At 44.5% G+C, this 17,095-nt stretch overlaps 1 protein-coding gene across 1 annotated transcript in view; it reads left to right on the top strand.

Moving 5' to 3' along the window:
• Positions 1-17,095, top strand: part of CHUK (component of inhibitor of nuclear factor kappa B kinase complex) — a 75,003-nt gene that overhangs the window by 28,665 nt on the left and 29,243 nt on the right. Inside the window, exons 7-8 of the mRNA XM_040320670.1 lie at positions 6,213-6,337; positions 15,203-15,310. Of these exons, the coding sequence (XP_040176604.1) occupies positions 6,213-6,337; positions 15,203-15,310 (233 nt within the window). The remainder of the gene's footprint in view (positions 1-6,212; positions 6,338-15,202; positions 15,311-17,095) is intronic.

Raw genomic sequence — 17,095 nt, 5'->3', positions numbered from 1 at the left:
GCTGAACATTCTAAGAGATCCCTTGGGAGCCATAATCCCGTTTCCCACCCTATTTTGGGGGGGGGAGTGTTCTCTCCCCCTCCAAACCCACCCCCCCATCTCCCCCTTCCCTCCCCTTGCCTAGGCCAGTACATCGCCTCTGAACCGTAGGGATCCACGATACCCCTTTCCCGTTGGTTCTTTTGGATGAGGTGAGACCCCCTACGCCCCTCCCACACGCTGTCCCCGGAATTTCCCGGTGGCTCGATCTTATGTGTGTGGGGATACAGATCCGCGCAACCTTGTTACCCTCTCCAATCACTCGCCCTCCGTCCCCCCTCCTCGCCCGTCTCTCTAGCCCGTTTCTAAAGGCCCCCTCTGGGGGTAACTATTATCTAATCGCTATTCCACCCATCCCGGTAATTCAATCACCGGAATGTCCAGTTTATGACAGAACTCCCCCAGGTCTTCCGGAAATGTTAGTTTAGCTGACACTCCTTCTTTGTATCCTATCAGGCAGGCTGGGAACCCCCATTGATAGGTAATGTTAGATTTCCGCATCTGTTCCAATAAAGGTTTTAAGTGCCTTCTTCTAGACAGGGTTTCCCAGGCCAAGTCTGTGTAGATCTGAATCTCATTCCCCTCAAATAATAAGGGGGGTTTTCTTCTCAGTTTCTGCCATATTTCATTTTTGTCTTCAAAGTGCCTGAACCTGACGATTATATCCCTATCCCACTTGCTTCCTCCCTCCCTGGGCTTTCCCACTCGATGTGCTCGTTCTATTTTTAAGGGGCCTTCCCTCCCGTTGTTTAGGAGGGGGAGGAACAAGTCGTTGAGAATTTTCCTCAGGTCTTCACCCTTCACTTCCTTAACCGATCTAAGCCTTAAATTTTGCCTTCTGTTACGGTTCTCATAATCTTCGAGTCGATATTGCAACAGCCTCTGATTTTGTTTCATAATTAGATGTTGGTTGTTTAACTCCTTAATTGCAAGGTCCTGTTTTCCTATCTTTTTCTCGGCTTCCTCCACCCGTTCTAACGTGTGAAATAGGTCCGTTCTTAGCGTGCTAATTTCCTGTCTTATTACATTCTCCAGTCTCCTGAGCATAATGTCCATTTCCCCCTTAGAGGGAATATGAGAATCCGAGCTAAGGTCTTCCATTTGGGCCGTTACATGTTCGAGTTCGACTGACGTGTCCGCACTCGGGGTTTCCGCCCCCCCTATTCCCTTTTTATTTGTCCCCGTTTTTTCTGTTTTTTTAACCAAGCCTGGGCTCTTCGCACTGCCTTCTGGCGTCATGTAGTGTCTAATTGTGCTAGTAGTGGCAGTGTCTTTAGGGATTTTAGGGGCGGCGCCCCTTGTTGATCTGTTCATATTGTGTTTTTTTATCGCTCTAATACGTTTTCCCAGTTTGAAGGGGGGAAGGAGGACTGCACTCCCCCTCTCCTCTCTCTCCTTTTTTTTTTATAAGTGAGGTTTTTTTTTTTTTTAAACCGCCCAGGAGGGCACTTCTTGTGACTCCCGTAGGTTCGGGGCTTGTCCCTACCTGGGTTTTTAGCTAAGATTTGTAGGGTCAAGAGCAAGATCTAGCGCTTTTCAGGTTCGCCGCCAGGTTAAGTATCCGCGGTGTGTGAGACAGATCCCTTATGGATGCAATAATTCCTATAGAAGAAGATGTGCATAGAGTTACATAAGACGTGGGCGGACTCGTTTGTGGGATCCGACGCAGGGTCTGTAACTTTCTGCTAGACCAACAAGGTAGGTAACCGCAGTGTGTAAGACCGTCCACTCATGAATACATTAATTCCGAGCCACTGTGGGCACAAAAAGTGAAGTAGAGCATGTACGGGTTGAATTAAAGAGGCACTAGCGGAGTCTGCTGTTTTTTTACAAGTCCGCCAAGGTAAGTGTCCGCAGAATGTGAGACCGTCACCTCCTGGTTGCATTGATACAATACAGATAATTGCACATGTAGTAAGTTAAAGCATGTCCCTGCTGATTCCAAGAGACAGGCGCAGTGTCAACTGCTTTTCTACTAGTCCGCCAGGGTACGTGCCCACAGTGTGAGGGACAGCCCACCCAAGAAGGCTTTGCTTCCACTGAGAGTACGTGAACATTCAATTGCGAAAAGAAAGTGCGAACATCATCGGCAATAAGTGGCCCTCTGAAATTAGTGTGATTACCAAGTTGCACGTGGGCTCCCTTTAAATAGTTCCCTCCATGCGCTTTTGTAGCTAACCTATAAGGGTCTACATATGCGATTTGTATGGCAATTCTCCTTCCATGTCTCCACTGTAAGAAGGTGGGTCATAGGTTACTCTCCTTGCCTAGTGCGGTTCATATATCCGGGACCCCGGAACCCCGGTGGGCACAAGACAGAACAACCAACACATGAGGAGGAGGAACATCAGGAATAGAAAAAAGAAAAAAAAACGCCACTGCAAGTGAAGTCTAGAATGTTACCTGGTTGCTGCGTACTGCTCACACCACTGTTTCCTGCACTGAACAGCTGTGATCAGCTGTGGTCGCTGTGTACGGCAGGGAGAGGGGGACTGCCCCACACCATGAAGGGGGGCTTCCCTGCTCTTCCTCCGTACCTTACCTTACCAGCGGTCTCATGGGGGAAAGGCGGGGTGCGGCAGGCGGCGGGCTACTGCCGGAGAGCGGTGATGGCAGGTGGACTCCTCGGGGTGGGTGGGCTATCCACTCGGTGGGCTCCCTCTATGCGGCACATCCGCTGTCGCTGGGCCTCCTCCGGGTCTCTGTCCTCCCATCTCCCGATGCGCTGTCGGATCCGTAGCGCGGGTGGTTCCTCCCTCCGACGTGCGTGTGTCACGTACACCACGTCATGCCTGAAGCAGATGATTTTATGATATTTCATACTCAATAAATTTCTAGTTTTCTACACTAAATTGTACTGTGTGCCCTCAAAGCCCAATCAATAGCTCTTCATCCAAATTCTCTCTACATAACCCATTAAGTAATTAAGACTCTGTGTCCCGTAATGTATTCCCAAGAAAAGGATTTTACAGGTAAGCTGTATTAAAAATCCTATTTTTTCAAGGCACTGTAATTCACTTATGCAAAACAAAGAAGTGAACTTCAAAAATAAATATATAAAAGTCCAAATGTCAAATCTTAAAAATTTTTAAAGTCCACGTGTAAAAATCCCAATCCACTTTACAGACAAGTGTGCCAATTCCTTTACCAAAGAGTAATGATATCCAAATGAGATCAACAGTGCTGAAATCTTTCAATTAGGTGGCAACCACTCAGGATAACACTGACTCCAACGCCTCCACAGTTCTTCACAAGTTATTCGAAGCCAGCACCTCAAAGTCATAGTGGGTAGGAGAAAAAACAAAACGCCAAAGAGTAGTATACTAAAACCACATGATTTATAAAAAGCAGATATACTGTATTTGCTGGCGTATAAGACTACCTTTTACACTTAAAAAAAACTGGCCAAAAAGCAGGAGCCGTCTTATACGCCGGGTCAACTGCTCAGATGCCTGCTGGATGTGCTATAAGACTGTATGCAGCTTCGGCTACATACAGTGTATTGTATAGTGAGGTGAGGGGCGCTATATCAAAATAGTGGATGCGTGTCACAATGTGCGTTTGAGTAGTACACAGTGTAACTGTGTACCCAAATCTATGTGAAAAACCGAACAGATTATAGTCTAAACTCTATATGTACAATAGTGCCAAATGCTGTGGAAAATAAATAAAATATAAAAAAAAAAAAAAAAAAAATTTTTTTAAAGGAATGTCCAGCAAATAAATAGTTAAGTGCAAAATGGATCCAGTGTTGTATCAAGTCCAGGTGCAAAATGCAAATAATCCAATCCCAAATCGCAGGGAAAAGTGCAAATGCTAAAGTGCTTGTGAATCTTCAAAATAGCCAAAGTGCGAGAAAGAAGTGATCCGCCTTCACCTATAGGTCACCAGAATAATAATGGATGGCTCCTTACCACACGGTGTTGACCAGATTACTTAAAATATGGTCGATCAGGCTTGTTTTAAATGAGGATCAGCAGGGTCTCATTGGATTCCAATGTCAGCGATTGCAGCAAATGGTGTACCAAGAAAGGAGAAGAGATACCACCATAGTGTAAAACCATTTAATATACAAAAGTTAAAATTACAATGCCAAATGGCCTCTTACTGTTGCTGGTGCCCGTTCCCGGCACTGAGGCTGTAGGTGGTGGGGATAGTAAGACAAGATAAGAGATGGCCGCGTCCTGGTCCACTAGCGTGCGTTCCACCGCTAGTTGTCCATCAACCAGTGAGACCGGAAGTGCGTGGCTATGCGTGTGCGCTCGGATACCGCCTCGACGTCACGTTTCAGTTAAACCGTCTTCAGGACGGTTTAACTGAAACGTGACGTCGAGGCGGTATCCAAGCGCACACGCATAGCCACGCACTTCCGGTCTCACTGGTTGATGGACAACTAGCGGTGGAACGCACGCTAGTGGACCAGAACGCGGCCATCTCTTATCTGGTCTTACTATCCCCACCACCTACAGCCTCAGTGCCGGGAACGGGCACCAGCAACAGTAAGAGGCCATTTGGCATTGTAATTTTAACTTTTGTATATTAAATGGTTTTACACTATGGTGGTATCTCTTCTCCTTTCTTGGTACACCATTTGCTGCAATCGCTGACATTGGAATCCAATGAGACCCTGCTGATCCTCATTTAAAACAAGCCTGATCGACCATATTTTAAGTAATCTGGTCAACACCGTGTGGTAAGGAGCCATCCATTATTATTCTGGTGACCTATAGGTGAAGGCGGATCACTTCTTTCTCGCACTTTGGCTATTTTGAAGATTCACAAGCACTTTAGCATTTGCACTTTTCCCTGCGATTTGGGATTGGATTATTTGCATTTTGCACCTGGACTTGATACAACACTGGATCCATTTTGCACTTAACTATTTATTTGCTGGACATTCTTTTAATTTTTTTTTTTTTTTTTTTTTTTTTTTATATTTTATTTATTTTCCACAGCATTTGGCTCTATTGTACTTATAGAGTTTAGACTATAATCTGTTTGGTTTTTCACATAGATTTGGGTACACAGTTACACTGTGTACTACTCAAACGCACATTGTGACACGCATCCACTATTTTGATATAGCGCCCCTCACCTCACTATACAATATATGCAAGTCAGTCACCTGATTTTATTTGGGAGCAGCTTCACTCAGTTAGTCACTTGATTTATCAAGTATATAATTTAGTGTAATTCATTTGGCGCGAGATTTCTTTTTCCTGTATACATACAGTGTATACTGATTAACCAATCCCGGTGAGCTCTGTATTCAAATGAATACAGAGCCTGCTCGGATTGGAGTAACAACCTCTGCCAATCCGAGCAGGCTACATACAGTGGCCTGCTCGGATTGGCTTTGAGAGGCATGGGCTAATGATGTTACAGCCTCTGCCAATCCAAGCAGGCTTTGTATTAATTAATAGAATACATTGCTCGCCGTGATTGGCTCCAGCAAGAAGGAAGAAGAATATGGGTCCAGCTCCAGCAAGAATGAAGAAGAACATGGCTCCAGAAGGAAGAAATATGAAGTGTAAGAAGCCTCATATACGGTGAGTACAGGCAAAAAAATCTTAAACTGTAAAATTAGGGGGTCGTCTTATACGCCCGGTCGCCTTATACACCGACAAATCCGGTACTCACAAAAGTTACAGAGTAACACAGGCAAAACACACCACACCAGGGATCAACAGCAGGTGTACATATGGTCTTTTACAGATAATAAATTTAAAGCTGAAGATTAGTTAAAGTGATATTAAAAGCAATAAAAAAAAAAACCTGTTAGTCTTACTTGCTTTGTGCCGGTGTTTTGCACTGAGCAACCCTGATCTTTCCTTTGCTCTGGGCATTGATTCCTGTGTTTATGAAGTCCAAAACGTTAGTACCCCTCTGTACAGTGTTCATCCCTCTGCAGGCAAATGGCAGCACTACTGCTTTCATTGGGAAAGGGCTGGATATTTTTGTATACAAAATGTATAAAAAAAAATCAAATCAGAACTTCAATTGGGAAGGGGGTATGTCATGTATAAGCGTTTCCAGGTCTTCACTTTGTGGTATATTGAGAGACAGCACTTTGATGCCCTTATCTAGACATTATATTTAGGAAAGGAAGAAAAACTGTTGTAATTTATTCTTAAGTAATTTTATATCTGTTATGTCTTTTCCTTTAACTGTAGGCCCCGGAACTGTTTGAAAACAAGCCATACAGTGTCACAGTGGATTACTGGAGCTTTGGTACAATGGTTTTTGAATGTATAGCTGGTTTCAGGCCATTTCTACATAACATGCAGCCTTTCACTTGGTGAGCACTCTGGTAAAATTTTCTTTGCTGTAGAGCTATTGTTATTTTTCTACAATTGAGCTGAACTTAGGTTGCCAAAGTCACAGTGGGTCAGTGGCAGTAAATTCGACCTGGACATTCAAATGGAAAATTTAAAGTGACATTAAGGCCCCTTTGACACTGACAGATCGAACGGGTCTGCCTGTCAGTTTTTTAGATGGTCCCGATTGGACCTTCCATAGCTCACTATGGAGTGGCGGATGTTAGCGGACATGTGTCCGCTGGCATCCTATGCTGTCCGCGAAAGACAGATGAAAGGGAATTCATTCCCCATCCGTCTATCGGATCGGATGACAGTCAGATAGAAAGAGACAGGCAGTCTATAGAGAACAGCAAGCTGTGTCCGCTCTGCATAGCAAAGGGGACACGGCTCTGTCATTCGCCTGCTCAGCAGGATCAGCCCCATCTTAACCACTTAAGCCCCGGACCAATACGCTGCCTAAAGACCCAAGGTGTTTTTACAATTTGGCACTGCGCTGGTTTAACTGGTAATTGCGGGGTCATGCAATGTTGTACCGAAAAAAAATTTGCGTCCTTTTCTTCCCACAAATAGAGCTTTCTTTTGAGGGTATTTGATTGCCTCTGCGATTTTTTTTTTTGCGATATAAACGGAAAAAGATCGAAAATTTTGAAAAAAAATGATTTTTCTTATAACAAAAAGTAAAAAATATCGAATAAACTAAATTTTAGTCAAACATTTAGGCCAAAATGTATTCAGCCACATGTCTTTAGTAAAAAAAATCGCAATAAGCGTATATTTATTGGTTTTCGCAAAAATTATAGCGTCTACAAACTAGGGTACATTTTCTGGAATTTACACAGCTTTTATTTTATGACTGCCTATCTCATTTCTTGAGGTGCTAAAATGGCAGGGCAGTACAAAACCCCCCCAAATGACCCAATTTTGAAAAGTAGACACCCCAAGGAAACTGCTGAGAGGCATGTTGACAAAAAAAATAAAACATTTTTTACAAAAAGTTGTCACTAAATGATATATTGCTCACACATGCCATGGTTATATGTGGAATTGCACCCCGAAATACATTCTGCTGCTTCTTCTGAGTACGAGGATACCACATGTGTGGGACTTTTTGTGTGCCATCTTGGCATTGTATGGCCTTCAAAACTATGATAGGTAGTGAGGAGTGAAATCAAAAATTGACACCCTTAGAAAGCCTGAAGGCGGTGATTGGTTTTTGGGGTCCCGTACGCGGCTAGGCTCCCAAAAAGTCTCACACATGTGCTATCCCCGTACTCAGGAGAAGCAGCAGAATGTATTTTGGGGTGTAATTCCACATATGGGGGGAGTATGCTTTGCGCGTGGGTGTAAGCGTTACTGGCACTAACTAGCTACCTAGCGGCACCAGCGACACTAATACAGCGATCAGAAAAATGATCGCTTAGTGACGCTGGCAATAGGGGGGTGAAAGGGTTAACTCTAGGGGTAATCAGGGGTTAAAACCTTTATTAGAAAATGTATGGGGGTACCTAACGCTATAAAAACCTAGCGGGCGAACCTCAAAAAATAACTAGCTACCTAGCGGCACTAATACAGCGATCAGAAAAACGATCGCTTAGTGACGCTGGTAATAGGGGGTAAAAGGGTTAACTCTAGGGGCAATCAGGGGTTAAAACCTTTATTAGAAAATGTATGGGGGTACCTAACGCTATAAAAACCTGGCGGGCGAACCTCAAAAAATAACTAGCTACCTAGCGGCACCAGCGACACTAATACAGCGATCAGAAAAACGATCGCTTAGTGACGCTGGCAATAGGGGTGAAAGGGTTAACTCTAGGGGCAATCAGGGGTTAAAACCTTTATTAGAAAATGTACGGGGGTACCTAGCGCTATAAAAACCTGGTGGGCGAACCTCAAAAAATAACTAGCTACCTAGCGGCACCAGCGACACTAATACAGTGATCAGAAAAACGATCGCTTAGTGACGCTGGCAATAGGGGGGTGAAAGGGTTAACTCTAGGGGCAATCAGGGGTTAAAACCTTTATTAGAAAATGTATGGGGGTACCTAACGCTATAAAAACCTGGCGGGCGAACCTCAAAAAATAACTAGCTACCTAGCGGCACGAGCGACACTAATACAACGATCAGAAAAACGATCGCTTAGTGATGCTGGCAAAAGGGGGGTGAAAGGGTTAACTAGGGGGTGATCAAGGGGTTAAAAGTGTTAGGTCCAGGGTAGCCCCCTACCCCCCCCCCCAATAAAGGTTTTAACCCCTTGATCACCCCCTAGTTAACCCTTTCACCCCCCTTTTGCCAGCGTCACTAAGCGATCGTTTTTCTGATCGCTGTATTAGTGCCGCTCGTGCCGCTAGGTAGCTAGTTTTTTTTTTGAGGTTCGCCGCCATGCTTTTATAGCGTGAGGTACCCCCATAAATTTTCTAACGCTATAAAAACATGGCGGCGAACCTCAAAAAAAAATAGCTACCTAGTGGCACGAGCGACACTAATACAGCGATCAGAAAAACGATCGCTTAGTGACGCTGGCAAAAGGGGGGTGAAAGGGTTAACTAGGGGGTGATCAAGGGGTTAAAACCTTTATTGGGGGGGGGGGGTAGGGGGCTATACTGGACCTAACACTAACTGCCTGACACTAACTGCCTGTCACACTGACACTAAATGCAGTGATCAGTAAATGATCACTGCTATTTAGTGACGGGGGGGGGCTGGGGGGGGTGACCGGGGGGGGATTGTATGCCGATGTGTACAGGTGTCAGTGTAGTGCTTGTGTACTCACTGTGTGATGTCTCCGCTCCTCCGCCGGACGAATATACCGGTGGGAGGAGCGGTGACATCACTTCCTCCTCTGCCTGTGTTTACAATGCAGGCGGAGGAGGGCGGGGGAGGAAGCGGATTGGCTGGGGAGCGATCCGGAGGGGTGGACAAAAACGAACCGCCCCCCCCCCCCCCTCATCCCGGATCGCTCCTGAAGCTTACCGGACCGCCGCAAGTACCGGGGGGGGTCCCGATTGGACCCCCGACCCACGTCAAGCAGAGCACGTACAGGTACGTTGATGTGCCTGTCCGTGCCATTCTGCTGACGTATATGTACATGAGGCGGTCCGGAAGTGGTTAAAAAAGGCAGAATAAAAAATAAAATACAAAACCGTTGTATATTTTGTTATAAAATTTAGCAAACTGGTAATTTTTCTCCTTCATTGATGTACGCTGATAAGGGTGCATTGATGGACACCAATAGGCGGCATTGATGGGCTGCACTGATGGGCACTGATAGGCATCGTTGGGGGGCACTGATAGGCGGCGTTGGGGGGCACTGATAGGCGGCGTTGGTGGGCACTGATTGGCTGCGTTGGTGGGCACTAAAGGGCATTGATAGGTGGCACTGATGGGTGGCAAGAATGGGCATTGATCAGCATGGGTAGATGAGACTGATAGGCAGTACTGCTAGGTGGCACTGATTGGCACCACTCATGGGCATTGATAGGTGGCACAGTTTTGCACTGGCAGGGGGCCCTGGTGGGCACGAGGCGGATGTGCCTTTTCCACTGGCCGGTGATCGGCTTTTTTTTCTCCTCGTGCTGTCAGAGTGAGGAGAATAAAAAACGCTTACCGAGCCTTGTTTACATCACGTGATCAGCTGTCATTGGCTGACAGCTCATCACGTGGTAAGGGGCCCGAACCGGCCCCTTACTTGGATCTGTGATCACCCGAGTCTATTGACTGCCTCCTGGAAATTCTGGTCCACACTGTAGCTGTCATTTGGCTATAGCGCGGATGCCTAGTGGTTAAAATAACAAACATGTTATACTCACCTGCTTTGTGTAATGGTTTTGCACAGAGCAGTCCGAACCTCTTCTTCTGGGGTTTCCCTTCAGTGCTCCAGGCATCTCCTCTTCGGCAAGTGCCCCCATGAAAACCGCTTTCCATGGGGGCACAGCCAATCACTCCAGCTGCTATCAATCTGCCCAGGGAGGAGGGAGACAGTGGTGAGAGCCGCTGCTCTCGTGCACATCGCTGGATCGGATTGGGCTCAGGTAAGAAAGAGGGGGGGCAGCTTGGGATTCTGCAGCACAGGAGGTTTGTCATCTTAATAAATAGGGCCAATACTCTTCAAAGCTGAACAGCACAAGCGGATATTCAGTTGTGCTGCAGTACAAGGACTGCTAGAGTGGATTGTGCAGCATGGTCCCTGGCCAGAAATCGCAATCCTTTGGCAGGTAAAACTGCTCCCATATGTGTTAAATCTCTGTATTTAGCTGTTTACCTAGAGTTTAGCTTTAGATTTTTTTTTCTGCATGAGGCAGCTTGTTCTCTGGAAAGATTTCATATCATTTTAGGCCTCACATGTTTAACAAAATTGGAATTTCATTTTTATTATCTCGTCCCTGTGATTTTCGATCATTTTAGTTATAACTTTAGTTATAGAAGCATTTTTATTGCATATTTATCTTTGTAATCAGAGTGCAGGTGCTATACTCTCTTCTGACTGTGACTGAATGTAGAGCTGTCTTTTACCCTGGCACTGTTATTGAATGTTCTGTGTATTCTCATATACAGTGGACATAAATAGTCTACACACCCCTGTTAAAATGTCAGGTTTCTGTGATGTAAAAAAAAAATGAGACGCAGATAAATAATTTCAGAACTTTTCCCACCTTTAATGTGACCTGTAAACTGTACAACTCAATTGAAAAACAAACTGAAATCTTTTGGGTGGGAATAAAAAAATAAAAAATAATGTTGTTGCATAAATGTGCACACGTTTTTATTACTGGGGATGTAGCTGTGTTCAGAAAAAAGCAATCGCATTCAAACTCATGTTAAATAGGAGTCAGTACACACTTCCCATCATTTAAAGTGCTGCTGATTAACCCCCAAATAAAGTTCAGCCTTTCTAGTAGGTCTTTCCTGACATTTTCTTAGTCATATCCTACAGCAAAAGCCATGGTCCGCAGAGAGCTTTCAAAGTATCGGAGGAATACTAATACTTGTTAAAAGGTATCAGTCAGGAGAAGGGTAAAAAATTATTTCCAAGGCATTATATACCACGAAACTCAGTGAATTCAGTCATCATCAAGTGGAAAAACTATGCAACATCTGGCAAGTACTGGCTGTGTGGTACATGTGACAATCTCCCGTATTCTTCATATGTCTGGGCTATAGAGTGTAGAGTGGCAAGAAGGAAGAAGGAAGTCTTTTCTTACAAAGAAAAACATCCAAGTCCAGCTAAATTTTTCACATTAAAAGCATGTGGTAAAATGTGTTATGGTCTCATGAAAACAAAGTTGAACTTTTTGGCCATAATTCCCAAAGATATGTTTGGCGCAAAAACAACACTGCACATCACCAAAAGAACACCATACCCACCACAGTGTAGCATGGTGGTGGCAGCATCATGCTTTGGGGCGGTTTTTCTTCTGTTTTTCTGAAACAGGGGCCTTAGTCAAGGTAGAGGGAACTAAGAACAGTTCCAAATACCAGTCAATATTGACACAAAACCTTCAGGCTTCTGCTAGAAAGATGAACATGAAGAAGAACTTTATCTTTTAGCATGACCACGGCCCAAAGCATACATCCAACCCAACAAAGGAATGGCTTCACCAGAAGAAGATTCAAGTTTTGTAATGGCCCAGCCAGAGCCCAGACCAGAATCCGATTTGAAAATCTGTGGGGTGATCTGAAAAGGGCTGTGCACAGGAGAGTGTTTGTGCAAATATAGCCAGATTCAGAGAGGTTTACGCCGGCATATCAGTAGATACGCCGCCGTAACTCTGAATCTAAGCCGTCGTATGTTTAAGTGTATTCTCAAACTGAGATACACTTAAGCCTAGCTAAGATACGACTGCCTGCGCCGTCGTATCTTAGATTTCTATTTCGGCCGGCCGCTAGGGGCGTGAACGCTGATTTACGCCTAGAATGCGTAAATCAGCGAGATAAGCTTATTCACGAACGTACGCTTGCCCGTCGCAGTAAAGATACGCCGTTTACGTAAGGCGTTTTCCGGCGTAAAGTTAGTCGAACAAAAAGCTGGCCTAGCCAATGTTAAGTATGGACGTCGTTCCTGCGTCGAATTTTGAAAATTTTACGTAGTTTGCGTAAGTCGTTCGTGAATGGGGCTGGACGTCATTTACGTTCACGTCGAAACCAATACGTCCTTGCGGCGTACTTTGGAGCAATGCACTCTGGGATATGTCCACGGACGGCGCATGTCTTTCTGAATCTGGCTAATATTGCCAAGTTAATATGTGCCATGCTGATAGACTCATACCCAAAAACTGAGTGCTGTAACAAAATCAAAAGGTGCTTCAACAAAGTATTAATTTAAGGGTGTGCAACCATATTATTGTAATTTTTGTATTTTTACTTCCCTCCACCTAAAAGATTTAAGATTTTTTATTTTTTTTTTGACCCCGCGGTATTTGCGCATATGTTTATCAAACCAATATATTTGCAAAAAATACACTAAAAACCATTATTGGCAGATAAAAACACAGCGAATTTTGCAAAATTCCTACTAAATATAAAAGCTTAACGGTATTGCGTGAATAAAAAACAATCAAACGTACGAAAAAATGTAAATATCCAAATTTCTCATAAAATCGGAAAGTTTTCATTTTTCCCTTACAGCTTTCAGAATTTGTGAAAGACCCCCAAAACCATATATTTTATGAAAGCATATGACCTCTAGAATAAAAAAAAGGTGCTACTGAGTTTTTAGACCCCGCGGTATTTAGGCAAATGTTTATCGAACCAATATATTGGCAAGAAATACACGAAAACCATCATTAGCAGATAAAACACATCTAATTTTACACAATTCCTGCTAAATCCCTACTAAATATAAAAGCTTTACCTGTATGGGGTTAATAAATAAGAAGTATTTTAAATTGCGCCCTTTTGCAAAATGGTAAAAATCGAACGTACCCAAAAATGTCTTTAAAAATCTGGAGGTTTTCATTTTTCACTTACAGCTTTCAGAATTTGAAAAGACCCCTCAAATTAGAAATTTTCTAAAAGCACATGGCCAGTAGAATAAAAGTGCTACAGATTTTTTGGGCCCTGCAATAATTCATCCATATCGCTATTTTCACTAGAAATACACTAAAATCATTAATATTGCACGTAAACACAACGTAACTTACAAAATTAGTACTAATTTGATAAAAGATTGTATGGCTCAGAACAGTGGGAAGCAAAGTCTTACTTTGGAAGTTTGCAGTGTTGCAATTAGTACTAAAGCCTCGTTCACATGTGGCATACTAAAGTGTATGCCTATGGAGGGCCATGTTTACCCGCACAGGACTGCACAGGTGTTCCGTGCATTACAGGCAGTCTCATTTATATCAATTGGGATGCAACGACTGCTCATAGCTGTTCCCAATCTGACATCCGTGTGGGTACATGACCCGAACGCAGACAGTGTGAGTTCAGGGACATGCATGCGGACATACATGGATGTAAAATTTGGAGCAACGGCTCTGTTCGTGCAGTTGCTACATCCCAAATGACATCAATGGGACGGCCTGCACATAGATGCACGAAACACCCCTGCATCCCTGTAAAGGTAAGCTGTGTATGGCCTGTGTGAACAAGGCCTTAGGCCCCTTTCACACAAGCACAATGATTGGGTCTGCCTGTCCATTTTTCAGGCGTGCCCAATCGGACCACCCATTGTTCTCTATGGAGAGACTGATGTAAATGGATGAAAAGTGTCCATTTACACATGCCTGCATCTGATCCAGTCCGCTAAAAACAGACAGATGGGGATTCCATTCCCCATCCATCTAGCGGATTGGATGGCATCTGATAGAAATGGACAGGCGGTCCGTTTCCATCCCACCATTTCATAGAGAATAGTGAGCTGTGTCCGTGTCTGCTCTGCATCCCCTGCAGGACACCAGACTCGCACGTTTGTATGAGGTTTTTTTTCTTTTCTTCAAGCCACATGATTAGAGCCTGAGGCTCTAATTGGCTTGAAAAAGGTTGGGTTCAGGTGCATAGTATTGCACTTGTGAGTTGTGACAATAGTGAATTAATATTCTCGATCATCTTCTGGTTTCTCTTCCTGGCCAATCAGGATGGATCAGGTTGGCCGGGAGGAGAAGCTGAGGTATCTGTGAAGGGGTGAGTACAGGGGGACCGTCATCGTGTATGTGTTTTTTTTTTACAGCCATTACATTTGGGGGCTGGGGGGTCTTATTATGTTTAACCCTTTTCACACGGGAGGCGTTTTTCAGGTGCTTTAGCGCAAAAAATTGCGCCTGTAAAGCACCTGAAAACCTCATCTGCAGTCTCAGTGTCGAAGCCTGAATGCTTTCACACTGGGGCGCTGCGCTGGCAGGACATCAAAAAAAGGCACATTAGGAGCGGCCCCTGCCCATTGAAATCAATGGGCAACCCTGCCGAATCGCAGCGGCACTTTGCGGGCGCTTTTAACCCCTTATTCGGCCACTAGCGGGGGTTAAAAGTGGCCCGATTTCTCCCAAGAAGCGCCGCAAAAACGAAGGTAGAGCGCCGCTAAATCGGGGGGGCTCTAATCGGGTGGAGGGGGGTAATTGGTGCTAAGGGGGGTGATGGGAATATGAGAGGCAAGTGGGGGGGCAGTTTTAGATAAAAGGGTGCGGCGGGAGTGGAGAAATTAGGTTCGTACAGTATACTGACCTGGCCACCTGCGGACACTTCTGTATGACGTATGGACCTGGCAGTGAAAGGGTGGAAAAAGTTCTGAAATGATTTATCTTTGTCTAATTTTTTTTTACACGCAGAAACCTGACATTTTACGGGTGTGTAGACTTTTTATATCCACTGTATATCTCACTAATACACAACTTAATTTGTCTTGTACTAGGCATGAAAAGATCAAGAAGAAGGATCCTAAGCACATCTATGCTTATGAGGAGATGTCAGGTGAAATTAGGTTCAGCATCCATTTGCCACAGCCCAATAACTTATGCAGGTATTTTGAAATGCTGGAATACTTTTTCTTTCTATATATATTTACCGGTACATGCATTTTTCTTTTCCACAACAAACTGTGTATAGCTGGTTGTTAACCACTTAACCCCCGAACCATGTTGCTGGTCAAAGACCAGGCCACTTTTTGCGATTAGGCACTGCGTCGCTTTAACTGACAATTGCGCAGTCGTGCGACGTGGCTCCCAAACAAAATTGCCGTCCTTTTTTCCCCACAAATAGAGCTTTCTTTTGGTGGTATTTGATCACCTCTGCAGTTTTTAGTTTTTGCGCTATAAACAAAAATAGAGCGACAATTTTGAAAAAACTTTATATTTTTTACTTTTTGCTATAATAAATATCCCCCAAAAATATACCAAAAAAATTTTTTTTCCTCAGTTTAGGCCGATACGTTATTCGTCTACATATTTTTCTTTAAAAAAAATCGCAATAAGCATTTATTGATTGGTTTGCGCAAAAGTTGTAGCGTTTACAAAATAGGGGATAGTTTTATGGCATTTTTCCTAATATTTTTTTTTTACTAGTAATGGCGGCGATCAGCGATTTTTATCGGTACTGCGACATTATGGCGGACACTTTTGACACATTTTTGGGACCATTGGCATTTTTATAGCGATCAGTGCTATAAAAATGCATTGATTACTAAAAAAAAAGCCAATGGCAGTGAAGGGGGCGAGGAAGGGGTTAATCATGTTCCCAGGGTGTGTTCTAACTGAAGGGGGGGTGGATTGACATACATTGTATGAACAGACGATAGGTCATTTCCCCCCCCTGACAGGACCGGGGGCTGTGTGTTTACACACACAGCTCCTGGTTCTCACTCTGTAACGAGCGATCGTGGGTGCCCGGCGGTGATCGCGACCGCCGGGCACGCATGTCAGGGGCGAGCGGGGGGGGGCGTGCGTGGGCGTGCCCCTATTGGCTGCTCGACGAGATGACGTATAGCTACGTGATCTCGCCCAGCAGAGCCGACGTGCCGCCGTATAACTGCAGCAGCTGGTCGGCAAGCAGTTAAAGTGTTTGTAACCCTAAAAAAACCTAACCTGTCCCACTGTAAGCTGTAAAAAAACTGGCTCTGCCCTCCCCTATTCTAAAGTGACAACTGTTTATCATGGCTGCTGAGCACTGCTATTGTGGTCAGTTTACTTGCCTCCGTCATCTGCAGCTCTCCTCTGTACTAACCCCCCAGCCTGTCAGCTCCTGTGTCTGTAAGACCTGTCTCTAATCCCCCCCCCCCCTACTGCTGTTAGTAGTAAACTAAACTTAAAAAAAATTCACTGCTGGCCCCTCTCTTTTAAGCAGCCATAATTCACTGTGTGTTTGTTGAAACAAAGTCTGTAAATACCTTTTTTCATATATCTTCTGGCTGCTCACATGACTACCGGCCGTTCTCCTCCCCTATCTAAGGGCTATAGAGGGAGGGGCTGAGTGGCCAGCACTGTGATCATGTGACCTCCCTGGCTGACGTCAGAGGGGATCTCGACCGCTCCTGCTGTTGCCCGTAGGTCGAAGTATTAGAGCGGACGGGAGTCACGTGACCGGTCCGAAGATACATATTAAAAAAAGGGATTTAGAGGCTTTGTTTTTGACAAACACTCATAAAGTGCATTATGGCTGCTTAAAAGAGAGGGTCTGGGAGTGAATCATAGTGTAAGGTTACTAACACTTTGAAGGAGCGGGTCGGGAAGCCAGCCACCACGTTCTTAAAAACTGATGGGTCATCAGCTGTTTCCCCATACCAGGTCCTTAACACCTTCCTTGGTGTTAA

The sequence above is a fragment of the Rana temporaria genome, chromosome 8, assembly GCF_905171775.1.
Source record: "Rana temporaria chromosome 8, aRanTem1.1, whole genome shotgun sequence".
In the NCBI taxonomy this organism is placed as follows: domain Eukaryota; kingdom Metazoa; phylum Chordata; class Amphibia; order Anura; family Ranidae; genus Rana; species Rana temporaria.
The sequence above is the reverse complement of the archived record's forward strand: the minus strand, read 5'-3'. Positions and strand labels throughout refer to the sequence as shown.